This window comes from Drosophila miranda, chromosome XR (genome assembly GCF_003369915.1).
Source record: "Drosophila miranda strain MSH22 chromosome XR, D.miranda_PacBio2.1, whole genome shotgun sequence".
Classification (NCBI taxonomy): Eukaryota; Metazoa; Arthropoda; class Insecta; order Diptera; family Drosophilidae; genus Drosophila; species Drosophila miranda.
The window spans coordinates 412-19386 of record NC_046674.1 but is presented as its reverse complement, the minus strand read 5'-3'; the positions used below and the strand labels follow the sequence as shown (position 1 = coordinate 19386).

The following is an 18975-nucleotide window of genomic DNA, read 5'->3' as shown; positions in this document are numbered from 1 at the left end:
TTACCCTTAGCAGCGGGAAAAAAGATTCGAATAGATGTAGGCAAAATGTAACCGCAATATTTCTCTTGACTGGCGAAAGTTTTGCAGCAGCGCACCGAAGACCCAAAACTGTTGTTGTTGTTGGGGCAGGTGTCAAGTTGGCGTGCGAGTTTTTCATTGCGGCCCGTGGAAGGTTTCGTCCGTCCGGGGCAACAGTTAACTTTTTGTCTTAGCCCCCGCTTTGGCTCTGTCAGCAACAGGTGCTGCGGAGGGCGGGGTTGGCGACGAGAATTTGGTGGCTGAGCCTACCCCGGCGCCCTTTAATTGACAGCTGGGAGGCATAAAATGCTCGAAATGTCGAAAATTAGAAAACTTTTAACAACAATTGAGAACCGCCCCTCGCCCACTGACACTTTGGTGGGGAGCCTTCATCATTATGATTATCGACAGGCACATGGAGGCATTCTGGGTTGAAAAGTTTTCAAGCGCTTAGGCTTTTATCGCTCCGGCTCTGGCTTTGGCACTGCCTGATGCCTGAAAAACTCCAATAATCCAGCAAGTACATGTGCCTGCTTACCTGTAGATAAAAATAAATGCGCCAGCACCAGAGAGAGCACCCCGCATCCGTCTCCGTCACCATCAGCGTCTCGTTCTCCGGCACTCTGTGGCTTATAAACAGTCCCGACACGAATTCGATTTCCACAGATGAGAGAGAGAGAGAGAGAAAGAGAGATAGAAGGGAGTGGGCGGCGTAACGGCATATAGTAATAATTTTCCTCTTTTTCGGGCATACAAAAGTTACCGAACAACCAAGCAACAGTTCGCAGTTGGCACAGGGTCCGTCGGTCTGCATGTGTGGTGTTATCCTACGTGTGCGCGCTACATTTCCGTTCGGTACACGTTATAGCAATATAACGGCTTCCGGTTCTGCTGCAGATCCAGCCGTCAATTCTCGGCTGCTGCTGCTGCTGCTGCTGCTAGTATTTGTACTGTTTTAATGTGAGCCCATGTACACGCTATGAATATGTTATATGTGGAAGCCACGCTATTACCAACTACCCCATATACATGTACTGTACTGTACTGTAGGTTTCACAGGAAAACCCACACCACCGAAATTGAATGCGCCACTGCGCCACAATGATTTCCGTTTTTGGGGGTCGGGGGTTTTAGAGAGATATAGAGAATCCCCAATAGAAGATTGCATTTCCGGTGCGGTTTGTTTATCTGTAAAAGTATGTGTGTGCTTTTTTTAATGCAAACACATGCACATGCCTCGTTTTTGTTTGAATTTGTGTGTTTGTGTGTGGCCGCATCATAATTTGCATTATATTTATGTGTGTCCCTATCTATTGCCCCCCGAGGGGGAAGTGCACTTTTATTTATATAGCATGTCCCACCTATGTCTCTTTCTCTCTCTCGCTATTGCTATTCCTGCACTTGGTTTTGCCTCGTTTAGTTAGTATTTTTTTGCGTTTTGATTGCTTTTATTTCGTTCTTCAGTTTATGTACATACACACACCCACCCAAGAATCAACACACACACACAACGAGAAAGCAAAGAAATCAGCCAACAACTGTAAAAAGAGGCAAGGCAAGACAAAAAGTCGTGCAGTTACTGCATTTTCTTGTTGCGTAGGCCATAGGCTGATGAATCCTGATGAAACATATACATACATATATATATATTGTCTATAGAACTTCCATATGTAGATGCAGCAGTAGCAGGCATTCCACATTCAGACAGTGTGTGTGCTCTCGCTTTGTCTCTCTGTCTCTGTCTGTCTGCCCCACTAATGAGCATTTCAATCCGCCGCAGGAACAAATTGCACGCGAAAAGATGGTCTCTGGACGCGTCCAGATTCAGGTTTGGTATCACGCAGAGCGACAGGAGCTGGTCGTCTCCCTGATGGCCGCCGATGATCTGGCGCTTAGGGACGAGGCCTACGGGCACGGCAATCTGCCGGAGGCGTATGCCAAGGTCCGTATTCTGCCTAAATGGTAAGTGATTTTAGTTCCATTATTAATTCCTCATAATTCATTTCAATCTGCGTAATTCTGCTTTCTGCATTATCTCTTTAAATCCCCTTTTCAGCGGCGATGGCAGTGTCCAACAGACGGAGGTCAGTCGACCCACACAGAATCCCATTTGGAATGCCACACTTACATTTGGCCAAGTGAAGGCCGACAGCCTGATGGATCGCTATATAGACATACAGCTGTGGGATCTGGTGCCGCACACCGAGTCCATATTCTTGGGCGAATGCAGCATCGAGCTGCAGCAGGCCTTCCTCGACGATCAGGCGATCTGGTGTCGGCTGGACGACATCAAGGGATTGCGTAGCATCAGCATGAGCAAGTCGCCGAGTGTGTCACCACGTGGCTCCATTGCAGCTGGGGCCGGGGCACCTTGTGGTGATGTCAGCCGCATGTTGAGGCGCGACTATAACATGCAGCGATCCATCTCCGATGAGGTAGACTCCATTGGAGATGGGGCGACGCTGCTGCATCCCGACACCGCTTGGATGGCGGGCTCCCGACGCGGCTCATCGCAGTCGGAGACCATGGAAGTGGAGGTCTACCAGCTGGGCAAGGACTTCTCGCGCTCATTGCCGGGCTCGCGTCGATCGAGTTTCCAGGATGCCGAAAAGCAGCGGCTCGAGGAGGACGCCATGGCTACGCCACCCACATCGTATCTTGTGGGACGGCGTCGCTCTTCCGTTGCTCGACGCGATCCGGATGAGATCTTGAAATCCTTGAAGGCTGTCCGCGGCGAACTGGGACGCACCATGAGTCTGGGCACTGAGCAGCACAAGCGCATGGGATCGCGACGTGAGTAGAGGGGTTATTGACATTGTTTAACATTACCTATGGCATAACCAATGGTATTATGGGATAACAAGGGAGAGTTACTCCTCAGAGATGCTTCTAGCTGGAGACTCTGCTTATAACTGTTATGATTTTGCCAACACTGGAACTATAAGGAGATATCAAACCTGGAGACTCTCTCTGTCTCTCTCTCTTTCTGTCGCTCTACTCTGACTCTTGCTCTATGTTTCCTGCACACTACACTCCACTCCACGCTACGCCACTCCACTCACAATCCTCCTTAATCCTCAACTGTGCCTTGCTGCTAGTTGTGTCTCATGATAATGATTAATGCCACAATAGATAATATACATCAGCCATTGCATTGTACACTCCTATACTCCATAAATACATATACATACATATAAATATATTTATCACTATCTCTATCTCTCTCTCATTCGAACTATCTATCTATCTAATGTCTTCTTCCATATCTTTTCCACTATTAGCCACAATATCGGTGTCGCATTATCAAAGCTTTGACACACCCCACACACAATGGAAAAAAAACACTAAATTCAATTAAAACCAAAACCAACAAAATCATAGGAAATCTTTAATTATAATAATACCAAAAAAGCACTAACCTAAAACCACCTTAATTTCAAAGTCCTTGGCACACACCAATCAGTCAGTACGATTATTTTGTAACGTTCTTTTGCATAAATTAACTCCATTGAAAAATTGCCACCACACTCTCGAGCAACACCAAGCCACTTAACACTTGCCACTCTGCGACATTGCACCACTTTAACCGTAACAGAAACCACAGAACAGACAAGAAAATGGTTGGCAGACAACAGACAAATGAAAACAGAAAAATACCTTTGTAAATTATACAAATAACAATACAAAAAAAAATCCAAAACCAAATCCCTGCAAATTGAAGCTTAACAGCAATCACATATATATTTACGCAAACGGCATACAAATAAATATCCAACAAATGTAAACTTCATTAAAGCAAGACTACAGATACACACTAAAACCACATCACCACCACCCACTGGTAAGAATGCAAGAAAATGAACTTGAGTTGAGATTGAGTTTACGTTTGCGTTTGCGTTTACGTTTGGCATTTTAGATACTACAACTATTCCGTATTTCCCCTACCAAAAAGTATTCCCAGAAAAACAGAAAAGGAGCATCTTTTGTAGCCGTTATTTTGTGCTAATTCTGGCATCCCAGTTCCAGCTAGAGATGCATGTTGCCACTTAATTAACGCTCGCTTTCACACAAAATTACCTATGTACTTCTCTCACTCGTATGCATGTTAAGGAGCGTCTCATTCGCAGTCTGCTCAAATTCCGAAATCTTATTACAACCAAACGCACACAGAGACACACACATACACAAACACACACGAAATACCACTTGATAATCCAGTGTCCCAGCCCCAGTACCACGCCCCAGGACACACATCGAAACTTCTGATGCCATCTTCGTGGCTGCGTGGCTACGTGGCTGGAGCTTATTAAAGCTTATTGATGCTATTTGCACAGCCCCACAAAAAAAAGGAAGGTAAACTTTAAGAAAAGAAAAGCCAGGCAAAAAAAGGAAAACTCAACAAAAGGAAAAATTCCCAACAATTTTTTTGTTAAATGCCAAGCCACACGGGTGGTATGAAGGGTTCTGGAACTAGTTCTGATACCCCCAGCATCCCAGTCCTTATTACCTGTTGGATGGCGCCTTTGCAACAATTCGTTGCCCTCATAAACCTTTCAACGCGCTGACAACCCAGCAGCATCGCAGAGCGGAATACACACCGCTGCTCTGGAATAGCTCAGCCTTGAAATTAACTTTTAAAAGCCAGGCCAGAATGCAAAATAAAAAACTCACTCGGCGATGCGGCGGTGGAAAACAACGCGATAAGAGAACAAAGCCCAAATACGTATTTTCCAGATCTACAAACAAGCCGTTAAATATGAGTAGCAGCGTCTGATGTCTGTCTCTGTAATTAGGTCTGTCTTCTATTAGTCCCCAAATGGTGGGTTTAGATGTAGCTGGAAGAAAGCCAGCGTTCAGCCAGATTCATGGGTAGTAAATCAGTCTGCGAGAATACAGGATTCGACAGCTCCATCCAATCGTCCCGGAGAGATGTCCCTATTACGAGTATTGTGCTTGTTCGGCAAAAACAACTTTGTCGTTCTGCTCAATATGTTTTTCTCGTTTTTCCCAGCCCCTACCGCTTCGATTTTTCTTGCCCCGACAGTTATTATTAAGCCGCTTAGCGATTGCTTTGCTTTCAACTCTCTTTTTTCTATTCTTTCCTTTCATTTCATTTCGTTTCCCGTTTTGCCTTTTACGCTCGTTCATATCTGCTATACATACAGCTATACAAATTCATGTACATCACGTATACACACATATACCCACTTTTATATAAATGTATATTCCCGCACAGGAAAGAAAAGTCCACGCGCATCTGTCGGCAAGTTTATTTGACGTTTATTTTACTTTTCTTGGCTGGAGGGAAGAAATGAAAAAAAAAAAAAAAATTATTTGAACTATGGCAAACCATAATCCTTTTTTGTTGCCGTAGGGGCGGCGGATATAAAATTTTCACTTCGTACTGTGCGCCCAATTGATTGAATGATTGATTGACTGATTGGCTAGACAGTTAAGAAACCCCATTGCCCTTGTCTTGTCCTTACTGTGCGCACATCGCCCCATATCGAACCACTTCTTTCGAGCTGCTGCCAAAAAGTTTTAATGAAGCATGCCTGTCAAATAATAACGCATATCACGTAACCGTCATGCTGTATATTCTGTTGATGAGGCAGGGGATGCTTCAGGATGGGCATGGGTATGGGTATTCAGGCAGACTAGTAGGTGACCCTAGTTGGAAACACGGTCCATCATTTTACTCTCGGAAGGTAGCAGCAGAATAACGATCGTGGCAACTACAAGAGAACTCATAATTATTCATTATAACATAAGCATGCTCCATCAAATATTCGAGTATTACCGGTGATGGCCAGTGCAAAGCCATTGAAGGTGAAATAGCAATGATCCCTCAGAGTATAGCCGATGAATAAACTGGCACACAGAACACCTGCCCGTCCGAAGATCAAGGCCAGAGCAACTGCTTTACCCCTAGAGAAATGCAAATACACACACAAAATATAGACAAGGAAGGACACCGAAGGAAACCTCACCTGAGATGAGTGGGAACCAGATCGATGAGCAGCGATAGGGTGAGCCGCAGGCTGCATATCGGCGGAACAATGACAATCAGGAATACAATCAATATCAGCGTATCGTACTGAGCAAAATTGCACATGAAACCAGCAAGGGCAGCCGACAGAAGGTATAGCAATATTATGGTTCTGCGCCGAATGCACATCAGGAGAAAGCTGGTCAAAATGAAGAGGAAAAGCACAAAGATACCGTGGTAAATGGAGTCCATCACATTTTCAAAGCGTAAATCACACTGAAAGGACAAATGATACAAAGTAAAAATATATACAGATACAGAAACATATTTAAGACCCCTTGGCGTACCGTAGCAAGCTTCATTTTCTTATCTCCATGCTCTTTTATCAGCACACAGATCGTTTCGTCCTCCTCCACTTGAAGAATAAGATGGCGTATGCGTAGCATCCAAACGCCCAGTCCGAAACTCCTGCAATAAAACTTCACTATCTCGACCCTTCATCTTTTTGGAATGGCAACTCACAAGCCAAATTGCACAAAAACAGCTGTGGACGTGAGGATAAAGTTACGAACGTAAGGTTTTTGCAGGAGCGGTAGCGACTCGTACCACAGGCGAGCCACACAGCTGAAACAAACAATTGGGACAGAAGTATGTATAGTGTATATCGTACTTGAAGCTCTAACCGAATGCATCCTTACTTCCGCTTGATGGTAGCACCACGCAAGCGTGGCTGCGTGACGGAGTTCACTCCTAGACTGGCCAAGGTAACATCCTTGCCCTTGTTTATGCGGCAGCACTCCTCCAGCACCGCCAGGGCCTTGCCATTCTCGTTAACCGATAGATAATACTTAGGACTTTCGGGCAGTCGATAAAGCATAACGAACGCAGTCAAACCAGGCAGCAGGTTCAGCAGGATCAGAAGTCGCCAGCTAGAGAAGACGTAATCATTGTAGATGAGGATATTTACGTCGATCAGTGCAGCAGTACCTACAGCAGTGAATGTGAATTTGAATGCCAAGTCAGGTGATAGATGGATTAGGGTTAACCTTACATGGCACAATGATCATGCTAAGACCTATGGCATAACTAACGTAGTTAAGCACCTTGGGGCGCAGGGAGAACTTTGTGAACTCGCTCAAGTAGGTCTGCATAGCCACTGCCGGTCCACTCACACTTTATATGGCAATAAGAAGAGACGCAAGGAGCAATCAGTATGGAAACTATCTCCCAGCAGATACTCGTACTTACAAGACACCAACTAGGAAGCGCATCACCAAAAAGGACCAAAACTCGGGCATGAGGGCCGAGAGAAGAGAAGAGAGAATCATCAGTGACCCCGATATGAGCATCAGTTTGCGTCTCCCGATCTCATCAGCCTTGTCGCCCATGTAGTGGCTCGCCAGGATCTGAGCGGTAAAGACGGCGCTCATTAGCCAGGACATGCGGTGATCATCTATGTGCAGATCGCAGGCGCTCGAGGCCACAACCAAAGCCAAACCCATCTGTTCGTTGGTAATGTACGCCTGAATCAATATGCAGCACACAAAGATGGTCCGCTGCATGCGACCGAAGCCTGTAGATGAACCAAAAACTATGATGAGATAAGATTGCTGTTTGTCCTCCTACCGGGGCTTACCCAACATTCCATAAACGTCGTCAATGTCGGCCATATTATATTTCAAATTTATTTCCAAGTAAGGAAACACACACGTAAAGAAATTAACAGCTGAAGCTTAAGTCAGAGTCTACTTTTATTTAATGAATGGATTTACAAGAGAAGATAGCAGAAAAAAGCTGCAACGGATTACACCGATCCTTTTTTGAACCTCATATTCCCATCAGAGGGTAGCATTACGATCAAGATGGCGCAAACTGTGGATTGGAATGTAATGGAATTTTTAAGATGGGGCCAATGATTGAAAGATGAGACACATCTTACATATTAGAGCCAGCACAAAGGTATTGAAGGTGACGTAGCAGTTGAGCTTCATGGTGTAGCCTACGAAAAGGCTGGCGACCAGGCCTCCCAGACACCCAACCATCATACTAATGGAAACAGCTTTGCCCCTGAGATTGGTTGGTATTAGATCAATGAGCATCGATAGGGTCAGCCTCAGGCTGCACAGTGGAGTAACAATGTAAATGAGAAATAGAACGAGTATCAACGTTTCGTCCTTCGCAAAGTTCAAGAGGAAGCCAGCAAGGGCTGCCCCTAGTACATATAGAAAAACGATGACTCTGCGGCCGAACCAGATGAGAAGGATGCTCGTAAATATAAAGAAACCAAGAACGGCGAGGCCATGGAAAACAGAGTCCTTCAGATCATCCATTCCCAAATCACACTTAAAGACAAACAAAATGCTGGATCATTAGCTGAATTCCCCCAAAAACGGCTCGAACTCACCTTCGGAAGATCCATTTTGTGTTCATCAAATTTCTCGAGCACCACACAGATGGTCTGCGAATCCTTGTTTTTCAGCGTGAGATTGCGGACACGCAGCATCCAGCTGGCAAGACCAGCGCCACTGAAAGTCAAAAGTTGAGCACATCTTCAGAAGGATCCCCCTTACTGCCACCACAACTTACGTGCCTAACAATATGAAAATGGCGGCGGAGGCGAGCGCCAAATGCCGGAAATATAGGCCACGCAGGAGGGGAGTCACATCGTACCATTGACGGGCGAAGGCACTAGATTGGGACATTCACGAAGTAAGATTGAAACTACATACAGATGTTCGAGCTCACCTGCGGTGGATTGGCTTATCGGGCAAACGTGGCTGAGTTACCGACTCAACGCCCAGACTGGAGAGCGTTACGTCCTTGCCCTTGTTTAGGCGGCAGCACCTCTCCAGCGCCTCCATGGCTCTCTTTTGCTGATCAACGGCCAGGTAATACTTTGGACTTTCGGGCAGGAACCACAGAGTGACAAGTCCAATGATTCCAGGTAGCAGATTGAGTAGGACCACAACTCGCCAGCTGGTGAGGGCATAATCGTTCACGATTCTGTGGTTCAACTTCAGGGGAAGCAGAACCGAGGCTACACCTGCCATGAAAATACGTCAGGCTATAGATTCGAAAAGTGGGTGACTGTGAGTCTTACATGTCATTAAGATCATGCTGATACCTATGAAGTAGCTCTGGTAGTTGATCACGCTACCTCGCAGCGAAATCTTCGTGAACTCACTCAAGTAGGTCACAATCAACGATGATGGTCCTGTCACGCTTCACGGAACAGTGGATAACAATTGTTAGAGTCTAAAGAGCAGAGTTTGGGACTCTAGGTACTCACAAGAGGCCCACGAAGAAGCGCATCACCAGAAATGACCAAAACTCTGGCATGAGAGCCGAGAGCAAGGACGCCGCCAGGCTCAGGATCAGGGTTATGAGCAGCATTTTTCGCCGTCCGATTTCATCCGCCTTATAGCCCATATAGGGGCTAATCAGAATCTGGCCAGTAATGACGGCGCAGTAGAGCCATGAGAGCCGATGATCGTGTATGCCCAGGTCACAGGTAGCACCCGCCACGATCACCACTAAACCGAGCTGTTCGTTGGTCACGTAAACCTGGATTACGGCACAGCTGCAGAATATGAAGATCTGCATACGCCCAAAGCCTGCGAGATGGAGATGCGAGAATGTAACGAGGAGTGCCTCGGAGTAGCCGTGCTTACCAGCTTACCAAGCCTGCCAAATACATCGTCTATGTCGGCCATGAACAAAGTACAGATTTATTTAAAGTCACGAATTCAAAAATCACAAATTTAAGACAAACTGAAGCCTAGAACAGAACCTGCTTTTACTTGGGCAGCAAGAAGCACAGAATGATGCAAACTGGAAGCAAAGTAGATCTTGTTAGAAGCGGATTGATAGCACGGCGTGATCGCCGCCGCTACTTACATATGAGGTAGGCCACGAAGATGTTGAGTGTAACCACGCAGGAAACCTTAAGCAGGAGGCCGACAAGCAGACTGCCGATAATGGCCCCCAGCCGCGACAGCGCCTTGTTCAGGCTCAGGGCCTTGGCCCGCAGCTGTGTGGGCATGCAGTCAACCAACACTGAGGACACCAGGATGATCAGCACACCCGGCAGGATCATCATCGCACTGAAGCATATCAGAATGACGATCGGCTCATTGATGAAGTTCAGGGCCAGCCCGCAACCGGCGGCCAAACTAACGTAGGCAACGAAGACGTGCTTCCGCGAAATGAATAACAGCAGGAACAGGGCCAGGAAGTAGAACAGAATGTAAGCAATGCCATAGTATATGGGATCGGTGAAGTTTGGCATTTCGTTGGTGGCCGAAACGTTCGACTTCGGCTGGTCAAAGTTCTTGGGCTGGCTGAGCACGTCACAGAGCAGTCGGTGTTGGCTGTTGTCCTGATTCCGCAGCAGGGGATACCACATGCCCAGGCCCAGTGATCTGTCGATTTGAATCGCATGGTGATTATCTTTGAAAACTGTGAATCCTCTATATATAGATATCCACTCACACCAGAAACATTCCAAACGAGAGGAGCGTACAGACCATAAAGTCGCGACAGTATGGCGGCTTAACCAATCGGATGGTGTCGTTCCACACAAGCTTAAAGTAGTGTGCCTTGGCGACAATGGTGTCCCTCGGGAAGTCCATTAGGTCGATGTTCAGGTCCTCAATTTTTTTTCGATTGCGGCGACACAGCCAGTCCAGCACCTCGTAGGTCTCTTCTTTGCGCTTCACGGACATCAGATAGTAGGGACTCTCAGGCAGAAAGCAGAGACCCAACAGCGCGAATAGACCGGGCAGCGTATACAGCATCATAAGGAAGCGCCAAGAGCGCACGAAAAACAAGCCATCTTCGTTCGCACAGATTTGCTCGGGAAGAAACAACTTGGCTACCAGCGGGCAGTAAATCAGCGATATTCCCACGCCAAGGCTGAACAGGACAACAAGGGGCGGACGCGCGTGTGGCGCAGAAAACTCCGTCATGTAGCCCAGAATACACGTCGCTGGTCCGCAAAGGCTGTATAGAGAGAGAATAAGTGTGAACCACATCATCGGACCATATATACATACAAAACTCCAACCAGGAATCGCATCGCAGACAAGGAATATACTTCCGGCATTAAGGCCGAGATAACCGACAACAATATAGTGACTAGGAGCATCCAGCGTAAAATTCGCACCCTGCCCTTGGTGTCTATCAGGTAGCCCACGTAGAATCCAGATATTGTCATTCCCGCCATCATGGCGGTCATCATCAGTGACTTCTGGCCGGACGTTGTCTCCAAGTCGCATGAGGATGCCACAACGACGATCGACATACCAAAGGTCTCGTTCACGGCGAGCAAGTTGGCCAAACTGGAGAAGACTAACACCAGCACCTGGCCACAACCAAAGCCTGTCGAGGAATGGTGTTAGCTGTCGCCACAAGAGCCGAGAGTGCTTCACCCACCTATCGCCTTCAGGGCTTCGTCCAATTCCATGATCGGTCCTCCTCGTTTTTGTTTGTTTTGTACTTCAATTTTTAGTTTCCCAGCTGAGACAAGTCTACATCTAAGCATACGAGCATTTTCGCTTTAGATAGCTCACTTAGTTTCGCATGCTTTGTCGTTTTGTGTAGCTTCTTCTTTTCTCTTTACTCTTCCCATTTCTTTATTCTTAGCTTTAGTTTTAGTATTCTTTTTAGGAGTAGTCTTAGTCATAGACCATGTAACACTTTTCATTCTTCGCCAAGTAATAGTTTGGTTCTTTGAGTTGAGTTGAAAAGAGTTGAGCCACTGCCGTCAGGGACACTGCAGGAATGGTTTAAGTTTGTCCCTATCTCCCCCACCACCAGGAACTAGTCGCGTCGGACTGCCGAGTGGACCCAACAGTCGTAAGAGCTCCATTCTCGACCTCACCCAGCAGCAGCAACAGATCCAGCAGCTGCAGCTGCAGCAGCAACAACAGCATCTACAGCAACATCTGCCAATTGGCATTGGCAACAACGACACCAGTCCGCCGTCTGATGAGGAAGACAAGCGCTTTCGACCCCGCTGGAAGGGCTCTGGTAGCCAGCTGCCGCCCCAGAGCCCCAAACAGGCGCTGTCGAGGCTCAAGCAGGCCGCCTCCGTCTCGAATGTAGCCCAGGAGAGGCACAACCAGTTGCTGGGCTCCAACCTGGGCGATGGTTCGCTGCAGCTGCAGCAACAGGCCAACCTACGCAAGGGCAGCATGATTAATCTGCGCGGCCAGGGTATGGCCCAGGGCCAGGGACAGGGTCAGGACATGCTCTCCGCCGGCCAGCTGCACCAACGCAAGAGCAGCATGTTTCAGCTGGGAGAGGTACATACCCAGGCACACGCGCAGCCCCAGGTACAGTCCCTGCAGCGCAAGGGCAGCGTGTATGTGGGCAAGGGCAGTGACACGCCCACCATGGGCACACCGACGCGAAAGGGCAGCATCTATCAGCGGACCAGCACGGATAGCGGCAGCGACAGTCCGCAGCGGAAACACAGCGTGGTGAAGACCCTGAGCGGAAGCTATGTTAATGTCTCAGCCATCAGCGGCAGCGAGTCGAGCTACGGCCTGAAGCTGGGTCCTTCGCAGATTCACCCCAAGGGATACCGTCTGACCACGGCTCGTTACGGGGAGCTGAAGATGGGTTTTGTGAAAATCAAAGGGAACGTCGAGGTGGAGGTAAGTGGACATCAACTGTATCCTACTTTTCGTTTTTATTATTTTATTCCTTGTTTCAGCTTATTTGTGCTCGTAATATTGTCAACGAGGACTGCGAGACGCCTCCGGACACATATGTCAAATGTTACATCAAGGACGGGGAGCGATTACGTCACAAGAAAAAGACGCGCGTGGTGCGCCACTCCGCGGAGCCATTCTACAGGCAGACCATTAAGTATCAGGTGAGCAAATGGTGCATTGTTACAGGTGCCAACGATGTGATTGTGGATGTATACGCGGTTGTCGATGCGGAGGATGATGCTGATGATGATGATGATGCTGATGGCCATGACTCACCAGCGCGTCAGGATGCTATTACCTTCTGCCTGCATTGTAATGCGATTAATGGTGGTTGGGCCCGGAGTGAACGGGTTCCATGTGTGAGGCCAATTTTGATGCCAGCAAGAAGCTGCCAGTTGCTTCCAGCTGTGCACAGTCGTTAATTTATTGGGGATGGATGCACGCAGCGGTGAAGCTGCTCGTACCATATTTATTTTGAGCCCAGTAATTACACGAGACCAAATTTGTATGTAAATAAATCTCCTTATCCCTTCACAGAGCTCGGACGTCTTTGGGCGGAACATCGTCATCATGGTGTGGCAGCGATGCGTGGGATTCGAGCACAACCAGGGCATGGGCGGCACGGAGGTCAATCTGGACAAGGTGAACATCGGACAGCACATCAATGGATGGTATCCGCTGTTCCCCATGCACAGCTACGGGGGCTCCGACTCGGACAACTCTCCTTGACCGAACACGCCAGCGCGTGAGACATCGAAAACAATAATTCAAATGAAATGCATGACACCAAGAGAACATAAAATACTCAAACTGAAAGCTCAATTTGTTAGCGCGTAAGTATGGATCAGCCATATAAAATATTACACAATCCATCAGATATAACACCAGCAGAAACCAATTCCCCCAATTGAAACAAAACTAGCAAATTGCAATTTACTATATGTCCCTATGTATGTAATACTCGTAGTTATAGTCAATGAGCTTAGCATCGGTTGGCAGTAGGCAGAAGACAGGAGGCAGTGGGCTATGGGTAACGTTATACTACTAAATATTCACGGTGAGAGAGCTTTGTAAGTAAGGTACGGTAAGGTAAGGCACCACGAGTAATCGTATATCAAGTATATCAGACAGCACAATAATTGAGATGAGAGGACAGAAACCGATAGTACCAGAGAGAACTACAATATAAAGAAATATAAATACAATATTTATGCGTATACATTTTTTTGGGCTTGTTATGTTTGTGAAAGTTTAATGTTGTTTGCATTTGAATCGAATCGGGAAATGAAACGGGCACTGAAACAATAATGTTAAAAGAGAGAGAGAGATAGAGAGAAAAGGAACTTCCACACCTCAAGTACATATGCCAGGGTCAAAATATGGGTATATGTAAGTGCTAATCAAATGTTGCGCAAATACAAATACAATTAAAATAGTCTCCAACTATCTCCACAGTTTAGTGTACAACTGAAAGGTTTAACTGTTCCACACATATACATTTATAACTACTAAATTACAAACCTACCTACCTACCTACGAAATCTTGCAGAAGGAACAAAAATGATAGGTAACTTTAAATTTAATGAGACAATCTTTATGGGTGTGGTTTGTGCTTGTGTTTGAGTGCGAGATTTGAGTGCGACTGTAGCGTGATTAAGACGAATTTACTGTAGTAATTTTATGGTAGGGCATTGATTGCAACACAGCAATGTAGAAATACAGAAAGAGGCATCATTCTGCTCCTTCCTTCTATCCTTTATTCGTGTTGCTTGCACCAATCGCTCCTAACTCTCACCCCTTCGGCCACAAAGCTTCAGCTACAACAAGACAATCTCTTCTAATGACAAACGTGTGAAATTTACAATTTCGGAACTTGTGCATTAAATCTAATCAATGTTCAACCTAATGACTTGGAGTTTCAAACTAAACAAATTACAAATACAAATACATATATGTATACACACTTATTTATATATACATAGTAAAGCTATATTTAAGCGATCCGTAGAGGCATTATGAAAATTGTACTGTCCCTATTCGAACTGTTTACCATTGACCGTTTACTGTCTGCTACGGCTACCCTTCCGGGCAGACGCTCTTTTAAACGCTAGTTATGGTTAAATTCCAACTCCATGACTCCTTAATCTGAACTCGTATGTGTATCAAAGGCAGCTGGGGGCTCTTCTTAACCGTATTGTTAGATTGTTGCTTTAAAAACCAGATCAGAGTAGAATAATCTAGTACCAGATAATCAATTTTTCTTGGTATAGTGCATATCGTCATTTTTGTAGAACTTGTAAGTAGAACTAATACTCAGCGTACTTGGTAGTTGTCAAGGTAGTCATGGTACAAGTGAAACTAAAAGTCGTTCCATTCCTGTGTTTTCGTTTAGTTTGGCTAATTACATATCTTCACAATTTGGCTGTCGACATACCCGAGTTGTTTTACATGAAATAAGGGGAAACAGGTTGGGAGACGAAAACTAAAAATGGTTGTGCTATCTCAAAAAAACATATATTCTAAATGTTGAAACTATTTTTTTGTCGGTAAAAACGAAAACGAAACTGCTGCTAAAATCTACTACTTAAGTCTATTGGTCTTTTCTACTATACCTACTGTTACTATTACCCACTTATTGTACTTAGCCAAAGAGTTAGTTATTTAAACAACGACAAGTACTTTGAACACTGTAAAAATAACGCTATATCAGCGAGTCGCGTTGGAGATCGCTGATTGTAGGATTGAGGATTGCGCTTTAAAAGTGTCGAGTGGACTGTAGGCAAGGCTTGTAAGAATACTATACATATATTCATATATATACTATAACCTTAACGATTTGTTAAAAATTATTACATAGCAACTACCTGCATTACACTATGTAAATCAATATATACCGATCTGAACTACATACATACATATACATACATATATGAATATGAATATTATTATATTTAATAAGATGTCTATCTGGTAACAGGGAAACCCACAGCCCTCCACCCCCTCCCCCTCCCTACATCAATATGTGTCTCAAATGGAGTTTCAATAAACATAAAATATTTATTTGGAATCTCTTCTTTTCGTTTCCATTTGGGAATGGATAATGTCAATGCACAGCTTGGAATCAGGTAATTCTCTTAGGAACCCCAGAGTTGTCCAAATCGGACGAGGAATAGCAAAATCAATAGCTTTAAACAACTTCATTGATTACAAAATAACATTAATAAGCCAATATCCCTTGATTAAACGCGGAGCATTTTCCGCAATAATATTTTTTCAATCATGGGTGGTGTGATATTTTTTAGGAAACGAATTAATCCGATGCAAGAGTTAGCCGTGCAAAAGTCGATGGCTGCGTTTGAGCATTAGGCAGTAATTATTTATTATAGTTCTTAGTGCATGAGTACTGAGCATAAGCGAGACTGTATTGTAGTGAGTTTACGACAATGATGGTGAGAGAGAGTAGACCAATGAGCGTAAGATTGTCTATAATGCGGTGGACATTCAAGTAATTCTATCTTAGCTACAACTACTAAATATTCGATTAATTTATACTGAGTTATGAAATGGTAGTTGAATCGAATATTTAAGACGGTAGCAGCTAGACAAAGTTTGACCAAACATCCCTATTGCCCTTGATGCAAGCTGACAATAAACTACTGGAACAAATTTTCCCGATTACAATGTGGCGTGGAACGCCTATATCAGACGATAAATAACGGAGTTATAGTGATTTAATTAAAAATTAAGATTGACTTTAAAAGCCAATATTATTTTTTCCTTGATGTAAATTTTAGTTGAACGAATGCAAAAGCAGGCCTATAGCGTCGAAGAAGATTTGAACTTCGCGCCTTCAGAGAAATGCTTAACATGCTTTGTAACTGTAATATGTAGATGTTAGAAACTTAGTACCAAATATGTCCGCCACAGCGCTACCAGTGGGCAAACATGTAAATGTAGATTATCGAATGTCACGCTGACCGAAGCTCGCTGCCACATGTAATATTATCAGTTTGTCCCCCGACAGAAGCTGAAATGTATGAAAATGTATGCTAAATGCCGTATGTGGGGCTTTTTATAAGCATATAAGGCCAGCTTGACAGAGGACAAGGCAGCCCATAAACAGTCGCGATATAGCGTACAGAATAATATAAGGCATATAATATACAACGGCAATTTACATTTAAGCTTAAATAACAACAATTAAGTATTTTGAATTTGGCGGGCTGTTACCATTACATTAACATTAACATGGAACAAAGATGGTCAAAAACAGATGAGTATTGACAAAATTTGAACAATTATTGGAATTTTAAAACTAATTTATTTGGTCGTCTGGGGCAGTGTGTTTGACACAGTGCGCAACCGTTCAGCGCTGGATGCGCTCGTGTGATTGATGCGGCAGGAAATGTGGGCATTGCACAGCGCAGTGCAGAGTGGATGGAGCGATCGCCGAGGGCCTCCAGATGACCCGGGATTCGGCCAAATTTGTGTGGCGATGGTTGCCAGCAGCCATGAAGTGCAGGAAAACCACCCCTGCGTGGATTCGGATGCGCCATGTGTGCAGCGCAAGCATCTCCGAATTGGCACTCATGGCCTGCCAGCAGCCGTGATGACGCTCGTCGATTGGACCCCTCTGGACGCCGGATGCCGTAATGATGCTCATGGAGGGGCATCAGAGGAACGACTGGAGACACCGCCACCATCGTCGTCGTCGGCATCTGTAATGATTTGTACATCGTCGTCACTGTCGACCACCCGTTCGAGGCGCCGTCGGACTTGCTCCAGTCCGTGGTCCAGCAGTGCCTCTTGCGGATTGCGTCGATGGCTGTCGTCCAGGGTGCGTGAGCTGCTGGATGCAGCCCGTGTCTGACAGCGATGGTGTGACGTCGGCCGGAAGCTGCTCGCCGGAATTTGCTGTGTCTGCTGCTGAGTCGGCTGCTGAGTCTGCTGCTGCGTCTGCTGCTGTGTCTGCTGCTGAGTCTGCTGCTGAGTCTGCTGCTGCGTCTGCTGCTGTGTCTGCTGCTGTGTCTGCTGCGCAGTCACTGGATCGGGATCCCCCTCGTAGTCCGGCAGGATTATCCTTTGAATGGAGAAAGGCTGGCCGAAGATTAGAGCCACTACGCTTTCCCGGGGAGTTTGGCCGCTGAGGTAACGTTTCCTAAGGCAATTTATCATCAATCCGTTGAACCTTTCGGGGTTCGGATTAATGATATTTTGTTGACGGATTCTTCTTAATTGCCTGGCGTCTGATTCCTCCTGTCTCTTTCTTTTCAGCACCTCCTCTTCGAGCCGGACCAGCGTTAGAAGGGAATCCTCGGGGATGACCTGCAGAAGGCGGATGTGTTGAAGGAGCTGTTGCAGATATCTTGGCCTCTGCAGTCGCTGTGGCTCATACGGCTGCAGTATCAATTTCCGAGCTTCTGGATTGACATGGCAAGCCAAGGAGTTGGCGAAGCGGCCACTTGCCGTATGGAACACTTCATCAATTGTGCCTAAATTGTGAGTGTTCGACTGTTCGAACAAAACTGAGAAAGTTGCTTTTATTGTTTTTGTACTTTTGAATAGTACAATATACAAAATTTGTGGCGCCTACTGCTTAACTAAATATGTGTAGTGGCAAACATGGCTGTAAAGTGGCTGGGTAACACAAGTTACGGTATTGGCTTTTTGGTAATTTAACAATATTTTCTCGCGTTCTCGCGTCTAGCCTGGAGTACTGTCATCTGGATGACTGTCGGGCTTCTGTTGCTGCGTGGGTTGTGCTGCTCCATCATTGAGGCGTACCTTGGTCTGGCCAGCCTCCTGGGGATGTACGGATGTGTTGCGATTTCACAGGCAAGAAGATTTGAGTGCTGCATTAGTCGGGTGTAGTAATTACTGCAGAGTCCATTGTAGATTTCTTTGATAGTTGAAATTTGGAGATCCGCGTGCAGTTTGTTGTTACTCACGTACCAGGGTGCATTAGTGATTGTTCTGAGGGCTTTGTTTTGTAATTTTTGCAGTTTGTCCATTTGCGTGCTAGATGTTAGGGGTCCCTAACCTTAACCAGTCAATCTTTTTTAGCCGGGCCCTTGTTTTGGTGACTACAGCAGCTACATGTTTGTGGAAGTTGAGCTTCTCGTCCATCTGCACGCCAAGGTATGGTAGGACCGCTTTTTTGGGTAGATGTTGCCCAGCTAGCCTAGGTGCTGGAGTCTGTTGTTGCGCAGGTGAGAGTGAATGCAAGACATGTGCAGTTTTTGTGAGACT

General features: G+C 45.8%; 4 protein-coding genes across 5 annotated transcripts in view; 1 reads left to right on the top strand and 3 right to left on the bottom strand.

Moving 5' to 3' along the window:
• Window positions 1-15725, top strand: part of LOC108153253 (regulating synaptic membrane exocytosis protein 2) — a 68958-nt gene extending 53233 nt beyond the window's left edge. Inside the window, exons 12-16 of one of the 2 annotated variants that reach the window (XM_017283113.2) lie at window positions 1799-1980; window positions 2075-2811; window positions 11825-12666; window positions 12726-12887; window positions 13264-15725. In XM_017283113.2, the coding sequence (XP_017138602.1) occupies window positions 1799-1980; window positions 2075-2811; window positions 11825-12666; window positions 12726-12887; window positions 13264-13455 (2115 nt within the window). In that variant the 3' untranslated portion in view covers window positions 13456-15725. Of the gene's footprint in view, window positions 1-1798; window positions 1981-2074; window positions 2812-3299; window positions 3845-11824; window positions 12667-12725; window positions 12888-13263 lie in introns of those variants that run through there. The other variant, XM_017283115.2, reaches the window with a different exon arrangement.
• On the bottom strand, window positions 5293-7717 carry LOC108153256 (synaptic vesicle glycoprotein 2B-like). The gene is made up of 9 exons (XM_017283119.2): window positions 7644-7717; window positions 7256-7580; window positions 7059-7180; window positions 6706-6994; window positions 6530-6631; window positions 6355-6475; window positions 6009-6283; window positions 5819-5946; window positions 5293-5753 (listed from the first exon to the last, which is right to left on the bottom strand). The coding sequence occupies exons 1-9, from the start codon at window positions 7675-7677 to the stop codon at window positions 5689-5691; spliced, it is 1461 nt and encodes a 486-aa protein (XP_017138608.1). The 5' UTR covers window positions 7678-7717; the 3' UTR covers window positions 5293-5688.
• On the bottom strand, window positions 7754-9779 carry LOC108153255 (putative transporter svop-1). Its single transcript, XM_017283118.2, has 8 exons — window positions 9687-9779; window positions 9297-9621; window positions 9108-9229; window positions 8753-9050; window positions 8594-8695; window positions 8412-8532; window positions 7947-8349; window positions 7754-7879 (listed from the first exon to the last, which is right to left on the bottom strand). The coding sequence occupies exons 1-8, from the start codon at window positions 9718-9720 to the stop codon at window positions 7812-7814; spliced, it is 1473 nt and encodes a 490-aa protein (XP_017138607.1). The 5' UTR covers window positions 9721-9779; the 3' UTR covers window positions 7754-7811.
• Window positions 9713-11581, bottom strand: LOC108153254 (putative transporter SVOPL). The gene is made up of 5 exons (XM_017283116.2): window positions 11441-11581; window positions 11062-11386; window positions 10499-11008; window positions 9905-10428; window positions 9713-9838 (listed from the first exon to the last, which is right to left on the bottom strand). Exons 1-5 carry the CDS (start codon window positions 11547-11549, stop codon window positions 9804-9806), a joined length of 1503 nt encoding a protein of 500 aa, XP_017138605.1. The 5' UTR covers window positions 11550-11581; the 3' UTR covers window positions 9713-9803.
• Window positions 15726-18975: the final 3250 nt, after the last annotated feature.

Coding starts and splice junctions, on each gene's coding strand:
- LOC108153256 (XM_017283119.2), bottom strand. CDS start 7,677: ATGGCCGACATTGACGACGTTTATGGAATGTTGG. Junction 7,581..7,643: donor CGACGTTTATGGAATGTTGG/GTAAGCCCCGGT, acceptor GTTCATCTACAG/GCTTCGGTCGCATGCAGCGG. Junction 5,947..6,008: donor CTGGTTCCCACTCATCTCAG/GTGAGGTTTCCT, acceptor GCATTTCTCTAG/GGGTAAAGCAGTTGCTCTGG.
- LOC108153255 (XM_017283118.2), bottom strand. CDS start 9,720: ATGGCCGACATAGACGATGTATTTGGCAGGCTTG. Junction 9,051..9,107: donor CAGCATGATCTTAATGACAT/GTAAGACTCACA, acceptor TTTTCATGGCAG/GTGTAGCCTCGGTTCTGCTT. Junction 8,696..8,752: donor GATAAGCCAATCCACCGCAG/GTGAGCTCGAAC, acceptor GTCCCAATCTAG/TGCCTTCGCCCGTCAATGGT.
- LOC108153254 (XM_017283116.2), bottom strand. CDS start 11,549: ATGCTTAGATGTAGACTTGTCTCAGCTGGGAAACTAAAAATTGAAGTA. Junction 11,387..11,440: donor CGAAGCCCTGAAGGCGATAG/GTGGGTGAAGCA, acceptor ATTCCTCGACAG/GCTTTGGTTGTGGCCAGGTG. Junction 10,429..10,498: donor TCGTTTGGAATGTTTCTGGT/GTGAGTGGATAT, acceptor TCAAATCGACAG/ATCACTGGGCCTGGGCATGT.